At 43.5% G+C, this 21308-nt stretch overlaps 1 protein-coding gene across 1 annotated transcript in view; it reads right to left on the reverse strand.

Moving 5' to 3' along the window:
* The window catches only part of MRPL53 (mitochondrial ribosomal protein L53), a 65724-nt gene extending 47237 nt beyond the window's left edge, over window positions 1–18487 (reverse strand). Inside the window, exon 1 of the mRNA XM_033929534.1 lies at window positions 18403–18487. Coding sequence (XP_033785425.1) covers window positions 18403–18464 — 62 coding nt within the window. The 5' untranslated portion in view covers window positions 18465–18487. The remainder of the gene's footprint in view (window positions 1–18402) is intronic.
* Window positions 18488–21308: the final 2821 nt, after the last annotated feature.

Genomic DNA, 21308 nt, shown 5'->3' on the forward strand with positions numbered 1-21308 from the left:
TTGCAATATAGTAAGCAAAAGCTTGTTACCTGATAATATGACACAGGACCTAATGCTGCTGGAACGATGGTCAACGACTTGGCAGCTAGGCTTCAATGCTAAAAAATGCAAGGTAATGCACCTGGATAAGAGAAACCCACGCATAACTTATACACTAAATGGTGAGACCTTGGTTAGGACCACGGCGGAACGTGATCTAGGGGTGATCATTAGTGAAGACATGAAGGCTGCCAATCAAGTGGAGAAGGCTTCCTCCAAGGCAAGACAAATGATGGGTTGTATCTGTAGAGGTTTTGTCAGCAGGAGACCTGAAGTCATTATGCCGCTGTACAGATCCATGGTGAGACCTCACATGGAGTAATGTGTTCAATTCTGGAGACCACACTACCGTAAGGACGTGCTGAGGATCGAGTCGGTTCAGCGAATGGCCACCAGGATGGTCTTGGGGCTAAAGGATCTCACGTATGAAGAAAGACTAAAGAAGTTGCGGCTGTACTCACTTGAGGAACGAAGAGAGAGGGGAGACATGATTGAAACGTTTAAGTACATCACGGGTCGCATCGAGTCAGAAGATGATATCTTCTGTCTCAGGGGACCCTTGACCACCAGAGGACATCCACTGAAAATCAGGGGAGGGAAGTTTCATGGAGACTCCAGAAAGTACTTCTTCACCGAAAGAGTGGTGGATCAGTGGAACAGACTCCCACTGCAGGTGATTGAGGCCAACAGCGTGACGGATTTTAAGAGCAAATGGGATGCTCACGTGGGATCTTTAAGGGAGTGAATTCAGGGGGGCGGATACTTGGAATGGGCAGACTTGGTGGGCTATAGCCCTTTTCTGCCATCATTTTTCTATGTTTTTCTATGTTTTCTAAGCGTTAGTAAAGGAGGGGGGTTAGTGCACCATAAATGTTTATCTGTGTCAGCTGATTAGCGCAGCGGCCCATGGTAGTCGCATTGAAGTCCATTGGGAATTAATGAGTTTCAGTGCCATTGCCACGCAGCAGCCGCTAGCGTGACTTTGTAAAAGGAGGAGGAGGGGGGGTTATCATCTTCATCATTTATTTGATAAACTGCAAATTACCAAAGTGTTTCTATGTGGTTTACAATAGAAACAGTTAACATTAAAAACAAGAAAAACAAAACAAAAACACCAAAAAATAGGAACAAGAGAAAAGGGAAAAACAAATTGCTGTTGAAAATGAGGGGAAAAAAGGTAATTAAGGAAAAGCTTTATAGAGATAAGTATCAATGCCTTCCTAGGGGGAAAAAAACTGCCTTTGTGTGCATTTTTTATTCCCTAACCATGATAATAATACTGAACATGTATAAGAGATCTAACAGGAAAGGACATGCTATTAACTGGACACATGGGAGCACACAGGAAAGTGCTTATATTAGCAATATGTTTGAATACCTATGAGCAGAGTAATACCACTTCACAGCTCTAATTTTTTTCCTGGGAATGCACTCATCTCTCAAAAATGTTCCAGCTTCCAGACAAGATAAAATAAGGAAGCCAAACCCAGGCTATTCATTTCAGTCTTATGGGAAAAGCTGAAATTTGAATGAGTGTCCATGTTACAAATGGATTTTGCAGAGCCACAAAGTCGCTTTTGATACATTCGTGGGGGTACTCCTAACTATATCCCTCAGTGTCGCCTCTCCCCCTTGCAATCTGTCCAAAACTCTGCTGCGTGACTCATCTTCTACCAACCTCGCTACGCTCATGTCACCCCTCTCCTTAAGTTACTTCACTGGCTCCCTATCTGCCATTACGTACAGTTCAACATCTTTTTGCTGATCTACAAGTGTGTTCATTCTGCTGCCCCTCAATATCTCTCTTCACTGCTCTCTCTCCTTATACACCTCCCAGAGAACTCCGTTCCTCAATTAAGTCCCTCTTAAAGTTACTCTTCTCCTCCTCTGCCAATTCCAGACTTCGTTCCTGTCATCTAGTTGCCCCCAATGCCTGGAATGTCTGTCAGGCCCCTTCCCTTGTTTAAAAGCAGACTGAAAACCCACCTTTTTGATATAGCTTTCAGCCCTTAACCCTACTCCTCTGCCCTCCAATCCAGCCCGCTGATTAACCGTTCCCCTTAACTGTATTCATGCCATCTTGTTTATCTGTCTTGCCTGTTTAGATTGTAAGCTCTTTCGAGTAGGGACTATTTTCTTACTCTTTGTGACTCTGCACAATGCTGCATGTATCTGATAGCACTATAGAAATAATAGTAGAAGTAGTATTGTTAGTGCCAACATGGAAGAGCAGTATTGGATAATAGTCATCAGGCTTGATGATACTGGATGGAAGTGGGGAGGAGAGAGAAAAAGAGAGGAACAGACACAGGAAGGAAGTGGGGAGGAAAGAAGAGGGGAGCAGACACTGAATGGATGTGAAAAGAGGGGGTAGAATTTGTGCAAAAAAATTTGTACAAAATTAGCAAATTCTGCAAGTTTATTTGTTAAAATTTAAACAATATTTTTGCTAATTATTAGCCATATTCCTTTTAAAACATTTAAAATCAAATATTTTTTTTCTGCCTTTGTTGTCTGGATATTTTATTTTTCCACCATGGTTCCAATTTCTCTTTTCTGTTTCCTGTCATCTGCTAATTCTCCTCCAAGCGGCTGCTATTCATTTGTCTTTTCTCCTCTTTCCTACCTATTCCATTACTACCCGCCTCTGACATATTGATTATTCCTTTTAGCTCTTTTCTGCCTCTTTATTACCCTTCTCCTCTTTTTCAGCTATCTATAACATTGCTATCTTCTCTCCCATTCCCCCATCTCATTTCTTCCTCAGCCGTCCATTCCCTTTCATCTTCAATGTACCCCCCATTGTTTCCCCATCTTCATTGTACCCACAATGTACCCCCATCTGGTTCCATGTCACCCTCTCCTCCCCCTCAGGGTTCTACCATTCTCGGTATCTTCCTTCCTCCACTCTTATAGCCCAGCATCTGCTCTCTCTTCCTTCCAATCCTCATAGCCTGACATCTTCCTCTTTCTTCCTTTCTGCACTCTCCCCCATGGTCAAGCATTTCTCCCACCCTCTTCCCTCATTCCCATTGCCAGGCATCTCTCCATCACTTCATTCTGCTCCTGGATCCAACATCTTCCTCCTTCTCCCCCTCCATTTCCTGTGTAGCCCTCTGTCTCATCCTCCCCCATATCCAACACCTCTCTCACCCTCCCTTACATCCTTCTTCCCATACAGCACTCTGTCCCTTCATCTTTTCCATTTCCATATCCAACATTTGTTTCTTTTCTACTATTCCACCATCTCTCGCTCCCCCTGCCTTGTGCCCTAGGTTAAACCTCTCTGTCCCTTTCCATGCCCCATCTCTCCCTTCCGCCCCTCCATTATCATGTGCAACATTTTACCCTCTCCTCATCTCCATGCATGTCTCCCACCCCTCCACCTGTGCCAGCATCTTTCCTTTCCCTTGCCCCTCCCCATGTCAGCAACTTTTCCTCCTCTCATCCTTTCTCTCTTCTTGTGCCAGCATCTTTCCTTCCTCTCATCCCTCACCCTCATCCCTCCCCATGCCAGCAACTTTCTTTCTTCTCATCTCTCCCCCTCCCCCTGTGCTAGGACTCACAAAAACACAAAAGGGACAAGGTAGAACTCAAATAAATTCAGAAAAGTAAACAAAGAGATTGAGACAAAAGGAAGGGGAAGAAGGGGGTGATTGATCGAGTTTATGGCTCAGGCCATGAATCAGAGTTGAAATGGTTTTACTACATTGAAAAAAACAGGAGAATGATCATAGCTCAAATGCACCTTTGAAAATAAAACTTTTTAATGTCCCTTTAAATTTGTCTAAGCTTTTTTTCCTCCCTAAGGTAAGAGGGTAAAGAACTCCATATGAGAGCGGCTGTTATTGAGAATATTGTCATGTGGCGAGTATTCATAATCTTTTAGAGATGGAACAAATAGTATATGTTGAGTACCGGTAATAGATCTGAATAATCTTGGTGGAATATGGGGGATATGAAGTTTGTCAATAAAGATTGGAACATTTGTTGTTTGAGTTTTGAAAGTTAATAAGGCAATTTTATAAGTTATTCTGGGGGATGGGATGCCAAAGGGCTTTTTTCAGAAGAAGGGTGGCATGATTGAACTTCTTTGATATGGTAATAATTTTGATAGCAGTGTTTTGGATTAATTGAAGTCGTCTAATCTCTTTCTGCACTATCCCTTAGAGAGAGTTACAATAATCTATTTTAGATATCAAGTTAGTGGACCAATATGTTCAAAGATGGTAGCTCAAGGAGGTTAGCTAATGATCTGATCATTCCTAATTTGTAGAAGCAGTTTCAGACCATGGCACTGATTTGTTCGTTGTAGTTTAGTTTACTATTATAATGCCTAGTATTTTTACTGAAGAGATTGAGGGGATGAATAAGCTGAATATCATCAGCATAAGCATATGCTGTGAAACCTATAGATTGGCATAATGTTAGTGGGGGGGGGGGCAGATAAATATTGAACAGTAACAGGGAAAGTATTGACTCTTATGGAATTCCATAGTTATTTATGTAAGTGTCAGACGATGAATTGTTAAAGATACCTGTGGAGGATCGGTTCGAGAAGTAAGAGTGAAACCATTTGAGAACTTGATCAGTCATACCTACTGAAGATAATCTGCTTAGAAGTAGTTGGTGGTCGATAGTATCGAGGCTGCCAATCAGTCCAATGAAATAAGTATAACAGATTGGTGATGGTCGAGATAGTATTGAATTGAAGTAGTCGGGTATGGTGCATGAAATTATCCCCAGCTACAGAGACATCCGGGTTTTACTTCCATTGAAAGCAATAGAAGTAAAACCCAGATGTCTCAATCCATCCTCCTTTATCCAACATATGGTAACCCTAGAAGTTACATTCATGTACGCAAGTGCTAGTATTCTTAGTATGTAAATGTTGCTTACATTTAAATGCTAAACTTATAGAATTAGAGGGTTAGTGGCTATAAAACCAATCTCTGAGTGAGATTTACTATGCCTAGTAGTGAAATTGAAGGTCAAAGAGTGAGATTTTGAAGATAGAGCATCTACGGTATAAATCTAGAATGATTTAAGTGTAATATTGTTTTGCAAATGAAACAAGGCAGCATTAAATCAATGATATTGGCTTTTCTTGAAAGAATACAGACTGAGCACATGAACTTGCAGTAAAGGGAAAAGAGAAGCAGGAAGGTTCAGATTTTTTCCTACTGGCTGGACCACCGATTTACTTCCCTTCTTTTTTCTTTATTTATTTATATTTTCATCTAATTTTTTACAAGAAAAATAACTTCTTGTTACAGAAATACAGTAGAATAATACTAATATAAATCTAAAAATATAGAAGTGGAATAATTTTACAACCTTCCTTAGACCACAGTTCGATTTACTTCCCTAAGCTTTCCCTCTCATGAAAACAGTGATCAAGATCAGTGCTGGTACTGAAACTTTAATGAGTGAGCAAAAGGGATCAAAGAGTGTGAGAGTAAGAAAGCTTACAAATAAGTGTGGCACACTCCTAATGAGTTCAGTACACCAGGAAAACTACCAGCTGCTGCTGATGGGAAATTTATCAATTAATGTCCATTGGGAAAACTCACAATTATATTCTCTAGGTTAACAAGTCCCTAATTACCATATGTTAGTGCAAGAAAAACAACACTCAATAGGATACTTTAATCCCTTTTGTGACCACTAATTGTCTATAGCCAGCTTTCTCCAGATATATCAAAGAGCAGTGAAATTATATTTGAGAACTTCAGAGTGTTTCAGCAACTAAAGCATGTCTCACCTGAAGAGAAGTACATCAAATAGTTTAAATTAGGTGGAATGGGGTTGCCAAAGGTACTAGAGGTGCAGTGCCTGAACTGCTTCAAACGTGCAATATTTTGGCTGATTTCACAAGCTATATAAATAGAATAATTTACTGATGTATAACAACAACAAGGATAAAATAAAATATCAACCAAAACCTGCTCCCAGACACTGAAAGCTCAGCAGTAATTAATTTATTCTCTTACCCCTAATCAGATTTACAAGGGCGTTATATCTGGGGCTGAATGGGAATTAGCTCATGTACTAAACTAAAGGAAAAACTGCCTGATGCAGAAAACAGCAGCAGATTATTACAGCAGTTGCTGTTTTTTCTGTCCATTCACATTTTTTTAAAATTCCACACTAATTTGCATGCTGTTAATTTACTGCAAAGTTTTTGTTCAGCATGTACCTTAGGAAACTGCATTGAAGCCCAACGCAGTTCAAATAAAAAAAGGATTATTACCCCAGGCCCTTTGGAGGAGCTATACCAGTTGTCAGGCAGGGTCTTGATCCTTGTAAGATATCAGGTTTTAACCATTTTGTCAACTTTCTTTTACTCTCTCAAGTAAATGAGCACAGGTGATTCCTTGCTTTGTTTGCATCCAGCATGCCTCCCTTCTCATACCTAACCATTAGATTTTGTAAATAATCCAACAGGTGCCACAGATCATGACCAGTGGTGAATATTCGGATAAGAGGGGACAGTGTGAAAGTATCCAGAGAATGGCAATATTCAGTCTGCTATGCAGATAACTTATCTGGATAACTAAGGACAGTCTTCTATCTGTGCTAAATTATCTGGACAGCAGGCACAAAACTGCCGCTGTCTCGATATGTTCCAGGTCCACTCTGGTTCTGCCCATGTTTCGCTCCAGTAATATGTGCATGAAACTCAACTATATAACCAAGTTTGTGCAGTTATGTTCGCTATGCATAACAGAAACATGATGGAAGATAAAGGCCAAATGGCCCATCCAATCTGCCCATCCTTAGTACCCATTATCTCTTCCTTTCTGTAAGAGATCCTATGTGCCTATCCCAGGCTTTCTTGAATTTGGACACAGTCTCTGTCTCCACCACCTCTTCCGGGAGATAGTTCCACGCATCTACCACCCTGTAAAAAAGCATTTCCTTACATTACTCCTGAGCGCATCACCTCTTAACTTCATCCTATGACGTCTCATTCCAGAGCTTCCTTTCAAATGAGAGACTCAACTCATGCACATTTACATTATGTAGGTATTTAAACATCTGTCATATCTCCCCTCTCCCTCTTTTCCTCCAAAGTATACAGATTGAGATCTTTAAGTCTGTCCCTGTATGCCTTATGACGAAGACCATGCACTATTTTAGTAGCTTTTCTCTGGACCGACTTCATCCTTTTTATATCTTTTTGAAGATGCGGCCTCCAGAATTGTACACAATATTCTAAATGAGGTCTCACCAAAGTCTTATACAGGGGCACCAATAACTCTTTTTTCCTACTGGCCTTACCTCTCCTTATGCACCCTAGCATCCTTCTAGCTTTCACCATCATCTGTTCAACCTATTTGGCCACCTTAAGATCATCATATACAATCACACCAAGTCCTGGTCTTCTGTCGTGCACACAAGTTCTTCACCTCCTAAACTGTGCTAGTCCATCGGGTATTTGCAGCCCAAATGCATGACCTTGCATTTCATAGCATTAAATTTTAGCTGCCAAATTTCAGATTATTCTTCAAGCTTCGCCACGTCTTTCACCATCCGGTTTTGGTATCATTCGCAAAGAGGCAAATCTTACCCAACAGCCTTTCAGCAATATCGTTTATAAAAATGTTGAAAAGAACAGGCCCAAGAACAGAACATAAGAATAGCCTTACTGGGTCAGACCAATGGTCATCAAGCCTAGTAGCCCGTTCTCACAGTGGCCAATCCAGGTCACTAGTACCTGGCCAAAACCCAAGGTGTAGCAATATTCCATGCTACTGATACATTCCTTTCCTCAGAGCGATCTCCATTGATCACTACCCTCTGTCGCCTTCCACTCAACCAGTTCTCAACCTAGCCCATCACTTTGGGACCCATCCCGAGGGCACTCAGTTTATTTGTTAGACGTCTGTGTGGAACACTGTCAAAGTCTTTGTTAAATTCTAAATACACCACATCTAACGCACTCCCTCTATCCAATTCTTTAGTCACCCAGTCAAAGAAATTGATCAGATTTGTCTGACAGGACCTACCTCTAGTGAATCCATGTTGCCTCCGGTCCTGTAATCCACAGGATTCCAGAAACTTCACCATTCTCTGTTTTAAAAGCATTCCCATTAATTTGCTTAACACAGAAGTCAGACTTACTGGCCTGTAATTCCCTACTTCTTCCTTACTTCCACTTTTGCCCTTCTCCAGTCCTCTGGTACCACTCCCAACTCTAGAGACTCATTGAGAAGATCAGTCAATGGAGCCACCAGAACTTCCCTAAGTTCCTTCAGCACCCTTGGATGTACACCATCTGGCTCCATCGCTTTGTCTACCTTTATTTTAGCTAGCTCCTCACGAACACAACCCTTTGAAAATCGATCAGGTTCTACCTCTCCTCCATCTCTATTCACGTTTGTCTTCTGCGGTCCCGCTTCCAGCGCTTCAGCCGTGAAAACTGAACAGAAATTTGTTAAGCAATTCAGCCTTCACTTTATCAGCTTCTACATATTCCTTCCCTACACCTTTGAGTCTCACAATGTCACTTTTGCACTTCTTCCTATCATTAATATATTTTTTTAAAAAAATCTTGCTTCCGTTTTTTACCATGTCAGCTATTTTTTTCTTCCATTTGCATCTTTGCTTTCCTGACTACACTGCCAGCCTTTCTTAACTTTTCCAGATATTTTTGCCTGTCTTCCTCTTTCTGTGATCTTTTGTAGTTTATGAATGCTAACCTCTTATTCCTTATCTTCTCAGCTGCCTTCCTTTTCCTCTTACTTTTACTTACTTGTCTCACAAAAAGGTTTGTCGCTTTTACAATTACTCCTTTCAGTTTTGCCCACTGCATTTCCACTCCTTCCAGATGTTCCCATTCAGACAATTCCTTGACATAATCCCCCATCAGAACAAAGTTAGTTTTTTTTAAAAAGTCTAGAACTTTTGCTTTTGAATGGAGTCGGGGAGTGTTTGGTGAGGTTCTTGGGGATGATGGGGCCAGCCGCAGGAGGGGGCGGGCATCCTTCTTGCTGGTGGATGCCTCGGGGGGTTCTGGCAAGAGGTAGTAGGCATCCCTCCTGCCTTGGACTGTATCGGGAGGTTTTGCCTTTGTGGCAGGAGCAATGGGGCACTCCTCCTGTCATGGACATTTGGTGGTGGGACTTCTGGGGTTCCGGCAGGAGTGAGTGGGCATACCTCCTGCTGGCCAACTTCACAGGGTGGATGGGTTCCCTGCTGTAGCCGCTAGACTAATTGTAGCAGGGAGATTCCCTTGTCACGATTGGCTCAGTGGCCCTGTCTATTTGAAATGTAGACCAGCATTTTGCTGGCATACATTTCAGGCGCCTATTGCAGCCCTAGGGAGACGTCTAGAGCCGCCTAAGCTCACCTAAGGCCACTTCTGGGTGAAACGACAACCATGCCTAGCCTTGGGCAAGCTTATGCCTATGGTGTAGGGCAATGGTTCCCAACTCTGTCCTGGAGGACCACCAGGCCAATCGGGTTTTCAGGCTAGCCCTAATGAATATGCATGAGAGAGATTTGTATATAATGGAAGTGACAGACATGCAAATCTGCTCCATGCATATTCATTAGAGTTATCCTGAAAACCCGATTGGCCTGGTGGTCCTCCAGGACAGGGTTGAGAATCACTGGTGTAGGGGGCCTGCCTTGGGGTGTTTTGATTTTTTTTAGTACGTCCCAATTGGTTAGACAGCGGTAGGACACCTACCACCACCTACAATCAGGACACCGTTTATAGAATTTGGCCCACATTCTTCAAGTCACTGGCTCTTACCACACAACTTTCTGATTATGACAAAGCCCTTTTAAACTTCTTTATTTCCATAGCTTTAAAACTTATCATTAACAACCGGAAAGATAATTCCCATTTATCATTAGACATGTGCTAGAACTGGATATTGATGTACAAAAAAATATAAAACAACCTTTCTTATAACTCTCCAAATTACTCTTTAAGAATTAGAAAATGGAAGTCTCTAGTCTAGACCATTTTCTTTCATAATTTAGGAACAATTTTCTTTATTTAATTTTTTTGGTGCCTTATTACATACAAGCATGTATACATTTCTTGTTCTCTTTATGTTCATGTTTATAAACCTCTAATAGAACACAGTAGTGCTTTTTAAAACAATTTCCTGATCCCTCTGTGTTGTGCAGTCTGCAGGCATGTTTCTAAGTCAGCTAGTCAATAAAGTTATTGAAATTTAAAAAAAAAAAAAAACAACAACCCAAGAATGGAGGCAAATTACAACGTGAGTGGCGCTGGCTTCAGGAGCAGACACAAACTGCATTCAGGAAGATATTGTTAGATCTGGGCTGGTGGCTATTTCTCAGGCATTGCCCGGATCAATCATAGGGAGCAGGGACTACTGCTGCGACCCTCTTGCTCTGCAGGGATGTGCTGAGTGCAGGTCTGATCCCGCATGCTGGTTCAGTTGCACCGATAATCGGATCGCACATGGTGTGTGTATGAACAGATGGGGATTCTGGAGAGAGTGGATCGTCGATCGGATCGTGCGTGTTGGTGCTGGTTTGTGGATAATCTGAGCTCGACTCGCACGCTGGTTTAAGTGTGTAGGTGATCGGAAGCCGCATGCTAATTGATGTGCAGACTTAACCCTGCTTCACTGCCTCATTCATTCCCTCAGCCACCTGGTCCATCGACTGCCTGTTATGCTGCTCTCTTCTGTGGGGCTTTACCCGAGCGACACCATCACGTCTTAATTAGACCAGGTGAGCCTCTCTCTCGTTCTCTCCCCTCCCCCTCCCCCCCCCCAATAATTTCATGTTAGGTCTTCCCTGTTCTCGGGGAAGTTTTTGGTAGGGTGAAGCTTATGTTGGAATCTGGTTCTGCTGTTGAATGGGAGGAAGAGTGGGGGAGGGGGACGCAGGCGCACGGTATCTCCTTATTAGCTTGATCGGAGCTTTGGATTTTCAGTACTGTCAGTTTGCTGCTGATCGGATTAAATAATTCGCAGCTAAATCCATGCAGCATGCACAGGGCAAAGCTGACTCTGCGGCTTACACGAAAGGAAAGGACCAAAGAAGTTGGGGGCTGCCTCTCCTGTCCGTTTCCTTCCTCCCCTGTCAACTGTCACCATAAACAAGGAGGGTGCTATATCTGCAGTCCGTCTTTAGCCGACCACAGGGTTGCAGAACAGAATGAATGAATTCGGAATGCTTTCTGAAAATCTTATTTATTGAGAAAATCCTTAGCATTGTGTACTTTTGCTGGAAATAACTCACTGTAGGAAGAAATAATGGTAAATCAGTATAGTACAGTACAGAACATTGATGCTAGTATTCTTCTGTTGTGAACTGCATGCTTTTTATCAATGTGATGGTTTTATATATATCTCTATCTTTCTATATGTATTTATATTTTCCAAGGGATGGCGCTAGAAATAGCTAGCTAGCCTAACAGTTTATTGCAGATAGACTTTAAGCAGCAATATTACCAACTTATTTTAAAATAATTCATTTGGATATTAAAGTACTGTATTTTTCGCTGCATAAGACGCACCTGACCATAAGACGCACCCTAGATTTGAAGGAGGAAAATAAGGAAAAAAACCATTCTGAACCAAATTCTGCCAGGCTCTGCACCCAAAGCCACATTCTTTGCCAGGCTCTGCACCCTGTCCCCCCTCCATGCTCTGTACCCTGTAGCCCCTCTGGTGGTCTAGTGGTAGGTCAGGACAGGGTACTGGGCAGGTCTAAGTGGTAGGCAGTCCCAGCCACTTGTTTTTTTTGTTGTTGTTGTTTTTGGGTTAAAGAAAAGTATAAATTTCCCTAAAACTGCCCTCCGTCTGGGGTGGACGATGGTATAAAGAAAATCAAAGGATGTCGAAGTGAGTGCGTTTTTAGACTGCTCTTCTTAACAAGTAAACTGTGCACAACGTGCGTCTCTTACACCGCCGGTACTCCCTATGAGCCATCCTCCAGCAGGGTTCTCAGAGCACCAGACCATCCTCTGGTGAAGGAAAAAGCCACTGCACCGAACAGAAAAATAAAAGTCCAGAGCCAAAATCCCATGCCGAACAGACAGTTCTGTTAGAGGCTCAGTTGATCCCCTGACAGGCAGCTGCCACTCTCACTCACATCCCTTTCCACTCCTGTCTGGGCAGCGGGAAGAAGGGGCGCATGTTGGGTCTCCTCAGCATGCCCATTCGTAGCTTCACCGCGGGGCTGCAATGAGGATGCATTGGACTTGCAAGGGAGTCAGGTCACCTGCAGCAGCCAACACAGCCAATCAGGAGGACAGCCCCACCTGGTGAGGCAATTAAACAGCCTGAGAGAGAGAGGCTGCACAGATCACTTGGACAGAGGAAAATTAGGCAAGAAACCTACCGTATTCCTGTTCCCAAAGCTGACAAAGGAGGACAGCCAATCAGGAGAACAGCCCCAAGCTTCCCAGCAAGTGTGCACCGTCGAAGAGCCACTGCATGCTTCCCCGGGTCAGCTCAGTCTCATGGTACCATCAGCTGCTGTTCCCAGAGCTGGCCAAAGGAGGACAGCCAATTGGGAGAACAGCCCCACCCTTCTCAGTGAGTGAGTGCCGCCCGAAAGCCACTGCAAGCCTCCCCAGGTCAGCTCAGTCACGCGGTGCAGACATGGCTATAGCAGCTGATGGCACCGCACGATTGAGCTGGCCCGGGGAGGCTCATGGTGGTTCTCAGGCAGTGCACGCTCGCGGGGAAGTGAGGGGGGGATGGAGGAAAGGGAGAGATGGCTGGGCCTAAGATTTTCAACTCAATCATGGAGGTCTGGGCAACGGGAAGCATGCCCGTTCGTAGCTTCCCCACAGGATGCAATGGACTTGCAAGGAAGTCGAGTCACCTGGGGAGGCTCGCAGTGGCTCTCAGGCGGCGCTCGCTCGGAAGCGTGGGCAGGGAAGTGAGGGGAGATGGAGGGAAGGGAGAGAGAGAGGCAGAGCCATTATCTGTTATATTTGCTTCATAAGACGCACTGTTATTTTCATCCACTTTTTTGGGGAAAATAAGTGCGTCTTATGGAGTGAAAAATACGGTACCTTTTTAATTCCTCCCTCCTTAGATGGCTCTCATCTTTCCCAGCCGTGGCGCACAGGCCAGAAGCACAGAGATCAGGAGCAAGCCCTCCGCACTCCCGCCTGGGCCCATGCCAATCTCTGAATGGCTGCAGTCAGTTCTCGTGAGTTTTGCAAGTCCTGCGAGAGCTGACTGCAGCCATTTGGAGATCGGCGCAGGCCCAGGCGGGAGCGCGGAAGGCTTGCTCCTGATCTCTGCGCTTCTGGCTGGGAAATTCGCTGGACGATACGACGGAAGTGGGCCGGCGGGTGGGATTAGAGATGAAGTGGTGGTGTTTTGTTTAAAATATGCGGCGGGGGGTGGGGTTAAAAATATACGACGGCGGGGGGGGGGTGTAAAAATATGCAGCAAATTTGTATCTTTGATTCATAAGATGCACTTACATATCCATCCCTTTTTTTGAGGGTGGAAAAAGTGTGTCTTATGGAGCAAAAAATACGGTAGCTGCAGCTGATGCAAATGTAATTAATGTTAAACTGGTTTAAGGTGCTTTATAGCAGCCCACTGGATTTTATCAAGGTGATTGGGAGTTACTTGGCACCATTCCAGTTATTTTGAGAGACTAGGCAGGGATGCCTGTTATTGCCCATTCCATTTTTATGTTCAAATCTTTTTATTAGAATGAATAGGAAACAGCAAATAACAAATACAACATGGCAAGGGCTAAGCTTCCAGAAATACACAAGTCCGTGCAGTGTAGAGACAAACAGAACAAACAACCCCCCAGCCCCAAACTCCCCCCCCAAACAGCCCATTCCCCCCGTACAAACACCCCACCCCCATCAGCTGACAGAAGCTAAAAGACGTAACTCCAAAGTACCAAAGGCCCGTGTTCTGGTGGCCCCCGGCAGACCCAATGAAAAGCCCATCCCCCCCTCAACAACCCTGAAGAAAAAAAAACAAACCAATTAAAAGTGCGGTGTCCGATCCCAGGAGAAGGTGCCAAGAACCCCAACCTAGCTAAGCCAGAGGATTCAACAGGAGACTACGCCCTCTAGGAGTTAAGGAGTCCAGATATACTCCCCACACAAGCAGAAAACTACGTCGACGACGAGGGTGGCCAACGGCCTCACGGGCCTCCCACATGGCCAAATTATGCACCAGCGCTCTCCAGGTCCAAAAAGAGGGAGGCTCCGAAACAGTGCAGGATTTCAAAATGCATTTGCGAGCAAGGAGACACGCCTTACGACAACAAAGGATACCCCCTTTAGGAAGACCGCAAAAGGCCCCAGGAAGATCAAGAACCAACTGTTCCACAGTACCCACAATGGCGTTCAAAAATAAACCACGGAAATATCGAACAATAGCCTTCCAAAAAACCTGTATAGTCCAACAATCCCAAAAAGAGTGAGCGAAAGTATTGGGGTCCCTGCCATATTTCAAGCACAAAGGGGAGTCAATACCTCCCATTTTATGCCCATTCCTTTTTTTAATAATTTATATTCCGCATATCCTACAATTCTATGCAGTTTATAAATTATTCAGGTACTCAAGCATTTTTCCCTAACTGTCCCGGTAGGCTCCCACTCTACCTAATGTACCTAGGGCAATAGGGATTAAGTGGCTTGCCTAGGGTCACAAGGAGCAGTGCGGTATTCAAACCCACAACCTCAGGGTGCCGAGGCTGTAGCTCTAACCACTTCACCACACACTTGCATTAGTTGTTGTACCTCTAGCTCAGCGGGTGAGGGAGAATGTGCAGATTAAGGGGATGGCAGTAAAGTGGTGGGAATACGAACTGAGTCTGTATGCAGATTTGTTGTTTGCTTTAACTGATCCGGAGAGCTCAGTGGAAGAGGTAGTTCCGCAGTTGGTACAGTTATCAGGGTTCCAGTTGAATTTGAACAAATCTGAGATTTTTAATGTGAATTTTACCACCTAAAAAAGGAGGCCTAAAAGCTTTCCTTCCTGTTTCACTGGATGCGTACATCTAAGCAACATTTAGGAATCTATTTGGGTCACTTTGGAGCCCTGCTACAAGATCTTAATTATATCGCCACACTTTGTAGGATCCAAGGGGAATTGGATAGATTGCAGGGAATGTGGTTTTCCTGGGTAGGATGGATTGAAATAGTCAAAATGATGATATTACCTCAACTTTTATTCTTATTCCAAACCCTTCCAATTTGGGTGGGGAAGAGAGTTAATCAGTTCCCAATTGGAGTGGTGGATCAAGTAATAAAAACACCTGGATTGGTTTCAACTTAAAGTACTTTATTCCATCTGGATCTTCAATTTTCAAAAAAACCCAAAATAACATTCATGGTTCAAAGAAAAGTTGGCTTTCAAAGATATAGGCCAAAATGGCCTCCCGTGGGCTTTGCTTATAACTCCAGTACTGTATTCAACTGATTCAAAAATGCTTTCATACAGTTTCTTTTTTTGTTTTTTTCCCTTTATTTATTGGATTATTCATTACAATATCTCTGTAACAAACATACATGAATGAACACAAAAAAAATACAAAATACAAGATGTAAATTCCAAAATAGGAATTAACATAATATAAGAAAACTAATTCAACCGTATCCTAGTCCACATTAAAAGTGATCGCCAGTACAAATAAAACATCAAAGCAAAACTTCTATCTACTTTCTAGGAACAGGCAAATGGCTATTATATATATTATACATCATCCTCCAAAAGTAAACCAAAATAAGGAATTAAACTTTCAACAAAGGTTTCTCTTTGATAAAATCTTCCACCTGGGCTGGATCAAAAAACACATATTTATCATTTCCATATGATATCAGGCATTTACATGGAAATTTTAAGAAGAAAGTAGCTCCGACTGCCAAAACCTTAGGCTTTAGCTGAAGGAACTGTTTCCTCTTAAACTGGGTTTGTCTAGAGACATCTGGAAAAATTATCACCCGTTGACCACAAAACATCTCTTGCTTTTTCAGGAAATATAATTTCAAAATATCTTGTTTCTCAAGTTCTGTCTTGAAGGTCACGAGAAGAGTTGCTCGTTTCTCAATTATGTCTTTAGAAGACTCCAAAAACTGTGATACATTCAGACTCTCTGGTGATACTATTCTATCCATTCCACCTTCCTCTACCTTTTCTTTGGAATCTCTTGAAATGTAATATAAATTATCGACCTCAAAGGTCTCCACTTTGTTATAATGTAATATCTCCCTCAAATACATTTTCAAAAGTTCCATTGCAGAAAGGTAATGTGTGGTAGGAAAATTTAGCAAGCGAAGATTTTTAACTCTAATAGCATTTTCCATTTTTTCTAACTTAGCATGTAACATCATACTATCCTTTATATTAGAAACAGCGCTAACTTGTAAATTACCTACTGCCTGATCTAACTTTTCAACCTTTACAGCTGTTTCTCCAATTTTATTATTTTGTTCTTTAATTTTCACAGTTACATCAGATGAAAATTGACATAAGTTCAAAACGGTTTTTTGTAAAGATGACTCTATTCTGTTAATACTAAGCCAAACATCATTTAGAGTGATCACTTTATCCCTGGGGAGAGCATCCGAGCTTTGCCCAGTACTCATCTGCACTGGGGTTAGTTCTTTAGCCTGTCCCAGGGACTGTCCTGAAACCTCCAGACCAGATACTGACAATGATTGAAGGGAAGAAGAAATTATTCCTTCCTTAAAAAGGGAAGGAGATTCTTCTAACCGTAAGGAATATGATGGTTGAGGAGGTGGTGTTGGTTCCCCAGAGGATAAGGAGACAGCTTGAATATTAAAAGTTACCTGTTCCTCAACAGGAGGCAAGATGGGAACCACAAGATGGCGATCCATCGGGCCTGTTGTTGCAGCAGATGGTATTGCCTTAGCTTTCCTCTTACCCATGCTGAAGAGATGGTAATCCTGCTCCCTGCTCCTCTTAGGCTCCGAAGGGGCTCAAAAGGGGCAAGCCCCTTTAGCCACGCCCCTTCAGCTCGCGACCCGAGGCTTGCGACCGCGGGCCGCGTACCGCGGCTGCTCCGATTTTCAAGGCTCCCCGGAGGACCCTCTCAGCTGGCTGGGTCGGGCTGCTGCGGGACTGCCTGTCCCGATGAAGACAGTGCTAAACAGCACTAGCGACAGGCTCCCTCGGCAGCTGCTCCGATTTTCAAGGCTCCCCGGAGGACCCTCTCAGCTGGCTGGGTCGGGCTGCTGCGGGACTGCCTGTCCCGATGAAGACAGTGCTAAACAGCACTAGCGACAGGCTCCCTCGGCAGCTGCTCCGATTTTCAAGGCTCCCCGGAGGACCCTCTCAGCTGGCTGGGTCGGGCTGCTGCGGGACTGCCTGTCCCGATGAAGACAGTGCTAAACAGCACTAGCGACAGGCTCCCTCGGCAGCTGCTCCGATTTTCAAGGCTCCCCGGAGGACCCTCTCAGCTGGCTGGGTCGGGCTGCTGCGGGACTGCCTGTCCCGATGAAGACAGTGCTAAACAGCACTAGCGACAGGCTCCCTCGGCAGCTGCTCCGATTTTCAAGGCTCCCCGGAGGACCCTCTCAGCTGGCTGGGTCGGGCTGCTGCGGGACTGCCTGTCCCGATGAAGACAGTGCTAAACAGCACTAGCGACAGGCTCCCTCGGCAGCTGCTCCGATTTTCAAGGCTCCCCGGAGGACCCTCTCAGCTGGCTGGGTCGGGCTGCTGCGGGACTGCCTGTCCCGATGAAGACAGTGCTAAACAGCACTAGCGACAGGCTCCCTCGGCAGCTGCTCCGATTTTCAAGGCTCCCCGGAGGACCCTCTCAGCTGGCTGGGTCGGGCTGCTGCGGGACTGCCTGTCCCGATGAAGACAGTGCTAAACAGCACTAGCGACAGCAGTTTCTATTCAAAAGTATTACTGGCAGTGTCAGCCTGGATCTTGCCTCTGAGCTCTTCTGACTGCAGAGCTCAGTGCAGAATGGACCTCCTCCCACAGTGATCGTTGGTTGTGGTCCCTCCCCACAGTAACCACAATCCAATCTAAAAGTAAAAATATCCCAAAAAGGCTACTGCCACAGCCTAGAAAAACGCGGGTTCTTTCAAAAGAAGCTTGCAAGAACCTTCACAAGGCATTAAGCTTTACAGTAAACTTTCTCCAGACTTGAGTTTACTGGGGCAGCCTGCCCCTTTACTTCCCCAACACATTAGCAAACCATTTTAACTTCTAAGTTTGCTATTTGGCAAAGTCCCAACATAACCTCAATTTAAACACAATCAGTTTCCATCTCCCACAGGTCAGTTTCAGTATTTCCCTCATTAAAGTCCATGACTTCTTCAGGGTCTAAATAATCTTCATTCTCAGAAGCTTCACTTGCAAAATCTTCTAACATTTCAGAATCAATATGGTTAGATCTGACCTGTGTATTCTGTTGACGTATGCTGCTTCGAGTCTTAGGAACTGGTCTTTCTTCATTACCATGGTTCCTCTCCAGTGTGGGTTGGTTCAGTGGCTGCCTTCCCTCTGAGCACTGCTGCTGGCTCTTATAAGCCTCAGGATAATGAGCTGCAGGTGTTGCTTGTTCCTGGCTAAAGTGGAGACTAGAATATTCTTGGTGTTGCCTTGAACTGGGTCCCCCATGAATGTTGTGAGTTGCCTTGTAAACATTTCCTCTAGGAACACTATTCTCGGCACTATTAATTCTACCTGCATATTGTTCCCCCTACCTTAATTCAGGTGAAAACAAATAGGTATTTTCCTGCTCATGACTAAACCGTCCTTGACTGGTTCTAGTTCTGGGTTGAGGTGTTGGTAGGGTTCTTCCACTTTGGGACAGTATTTTCCCCTGCCTAGCCCTAGGCACAGGCATTTTCTCACTACCCTTCTCAGTCATAGGGTCTACCCTGTGACAGAGGGACACAATTTTGGGACAAAGGCTGGAAAGCGGAGGGGGAGGGGGGCACAAACTCAAGACAAAAAAGGAAGGGAGGGAGCATGATTATGGAACACAGAAGGAAGGGAGGAAGGGGGCACTAACCTGGGATATAGGAGGGAGGGAATAGAGAGGGAGAATTGTTGGGCATAAGTGTGTGAGTGAGAGGGAAAGAGATGGTGCACATGGGGAAAGGAAGAAAGAAGAAAATTGGGCATAGAAAGAGAGAGGAGAGAAGTAGAGATGCATGGGGAGAGAAGGATGAGAGGGAGAAATGTTGGATATGCTGGTGGAAAGAGAATAGAGGGACAGATTGAAGGGGATGTGGAGGAATATTGGACATAGTGATGGAGGGAGAGATGTGGCATGGTGCTGGAGAGGGGCGATAGAAGGAGAAATGGGCATGGGGCTGGTGGGCAGTGGTGAAAAATGCTGTGCATGATCCGGGGATGAGAGAGGGAGAAATGTTGCCAATAAGGGTGGAGGGAAGAGAAAGAAAAGTTGGATTCTTGGAGAGATGGAAAGAGATGTTGGTTGGGGAATGGAATGAGGTCTGGAGGAGAGGAAGCATACAGGAGGCAGAAATAAATAAATATTGGATGCACCATTAGAAGGAAGTGCAACCAGAGACTCATGAAATCACCAGACAACAAGGGTAGGAAAAATTATTTTATTTTTAATTTAGTGATTGAAATGTGTCAATTTTGAGAATTTATATCTGCTATCTATATTTTGCACTATATTTCTATAGTTGTTACTGAGGTGACATTTAGTCTTCTGCCTTGACCTCTTTGAATCCCCCCCCCCGAATATAAATGATAATTAAGATTTTCTTTTCGTACAGAGTGCTTTGTATTTTTAAATTTTATGGTTACCATTATGTATTAATAAAATTGTGTATATATGAAAAATGGATGGAAGAAAATACATTACAGTTAGTACTATTATTATAGGGGCGGAGTTTGAGTGTGGGTACTCGGTTGATATTTGTTAGACTTAGGAGGTACTTGGCTTGAAGAAGTTGGGAAACTGCTTTATTATTCTGACTGGGAACACATTCATAGTCACACACATTAAATTTCCACATACCTCAGATAACCATAAATGTACACACACTGCTGACCTGTTCCATCAGTCTATCAGAGATCTTCAACTTCTGAAATTTACTTTATTTTAGAGTGATTATAGAAGTCTACCCCACCTTGTCCTTACTTCCCAACTACTGGAGTTGCCCTCTAAGAAACAGAGCTGTAAGGAAAAAAAATCCTTTTCTGATCCCAAATACAGAGATCAGCGCAGAATTGCTGAATCAGTATTTTTCTCAACAGCAGGGATAGTTCATCACACTCACCAATATCTTTTTCTTCTAAAATCTTAACTTCATGAACTGATTTAGTGCAATAGCTGAAGCTAATACTTGAAAAATGCTCCATCCTTTACATCCCTTCCTATGACAAAGGTAAAATGTATTATTCCTTAATATCACAGTCTGCCTCCTTGTTTTGTTTGGATCCTTTCCAAAAGCTGTATTTATTCTACAGTAGCCTTAATCTGGAGCTCAGAAGAAGCAGAGCTGGCAACCAGTGTTCAAAGCTTAGCCATGATATCTGATTATTTCTTGTATCATAAATCACTGCCAATAAAAAAAATGTCATCTTGCCAAAAGACACTGTAATTCCAGACTGTTAAAAAAAAGATTATCAGCATCCAGCTCTTTCTATCTTGTATATTTCTCCTCTGTGACAAGCACTGGAAGAGCTCTCTCCTTCTACCTGTCACTCAAGTGGACAATGGTGTTTCTTCTGTCCTAGAAGTTAATGGAGACCAGAGTTTAGTTAGCTACCAGCCAGTATGGCTGTAAAACCACACAAAAAAAAGGGGGGGGGGTCATAATCAAAAGTTTAAAATGTCCAAAAAATTGCTTAAGTTGGCACTTGGACATCCTAATAGGAGGAACGTCCAAGTGCTGATAATCAAAACAAACTTTCTGGACGTTCTGGACTTTTTAAGCTTCTGTGTGTCCAGAGCTCAAAGGGGCATATTGGGAAGTGTGTTATGGGTGAGAATCGGGGGGGGCTTCTACCTAAACGTTCTGAAGCAATAATTGAAGCTTTTCCAGAACATCCTAGGCAGAACTTACATGCCAGGACTTAGACCAAAGTAAAATAGGTCTTTTTTTTATTTTATTTCTTTATTAATTTTCAATTTAAATCAAGCTAAGCACTTGTACAGAAAGCAATAGTCATAATAGCAAAATAATCATAAAGAAATTAAACATCCAATAAGAAAACATTATTATTTAACTATTTAAGCTCAAGTCCTCCTTAAGGATCCAAGATTTTAAATTAGCGAAAAATTAAAATTATAGAAATTATTTTTGCAAGATGTTCAAA

Source organism: Geotrypetes seraphini, chromosome 2 (genome assembly GCF_902459505.1).
Source record: "Geotrypetes seraphini chromosome 2, aGeoSer1.1, whole genome shotgun sequence".
Lineage (NCBI taxonomy): Eukaryota > Metazoa > Chordata > Amphibia > Gymnophiona > Dermophiidae > Geotrypetes > Geotrypetes seraphini.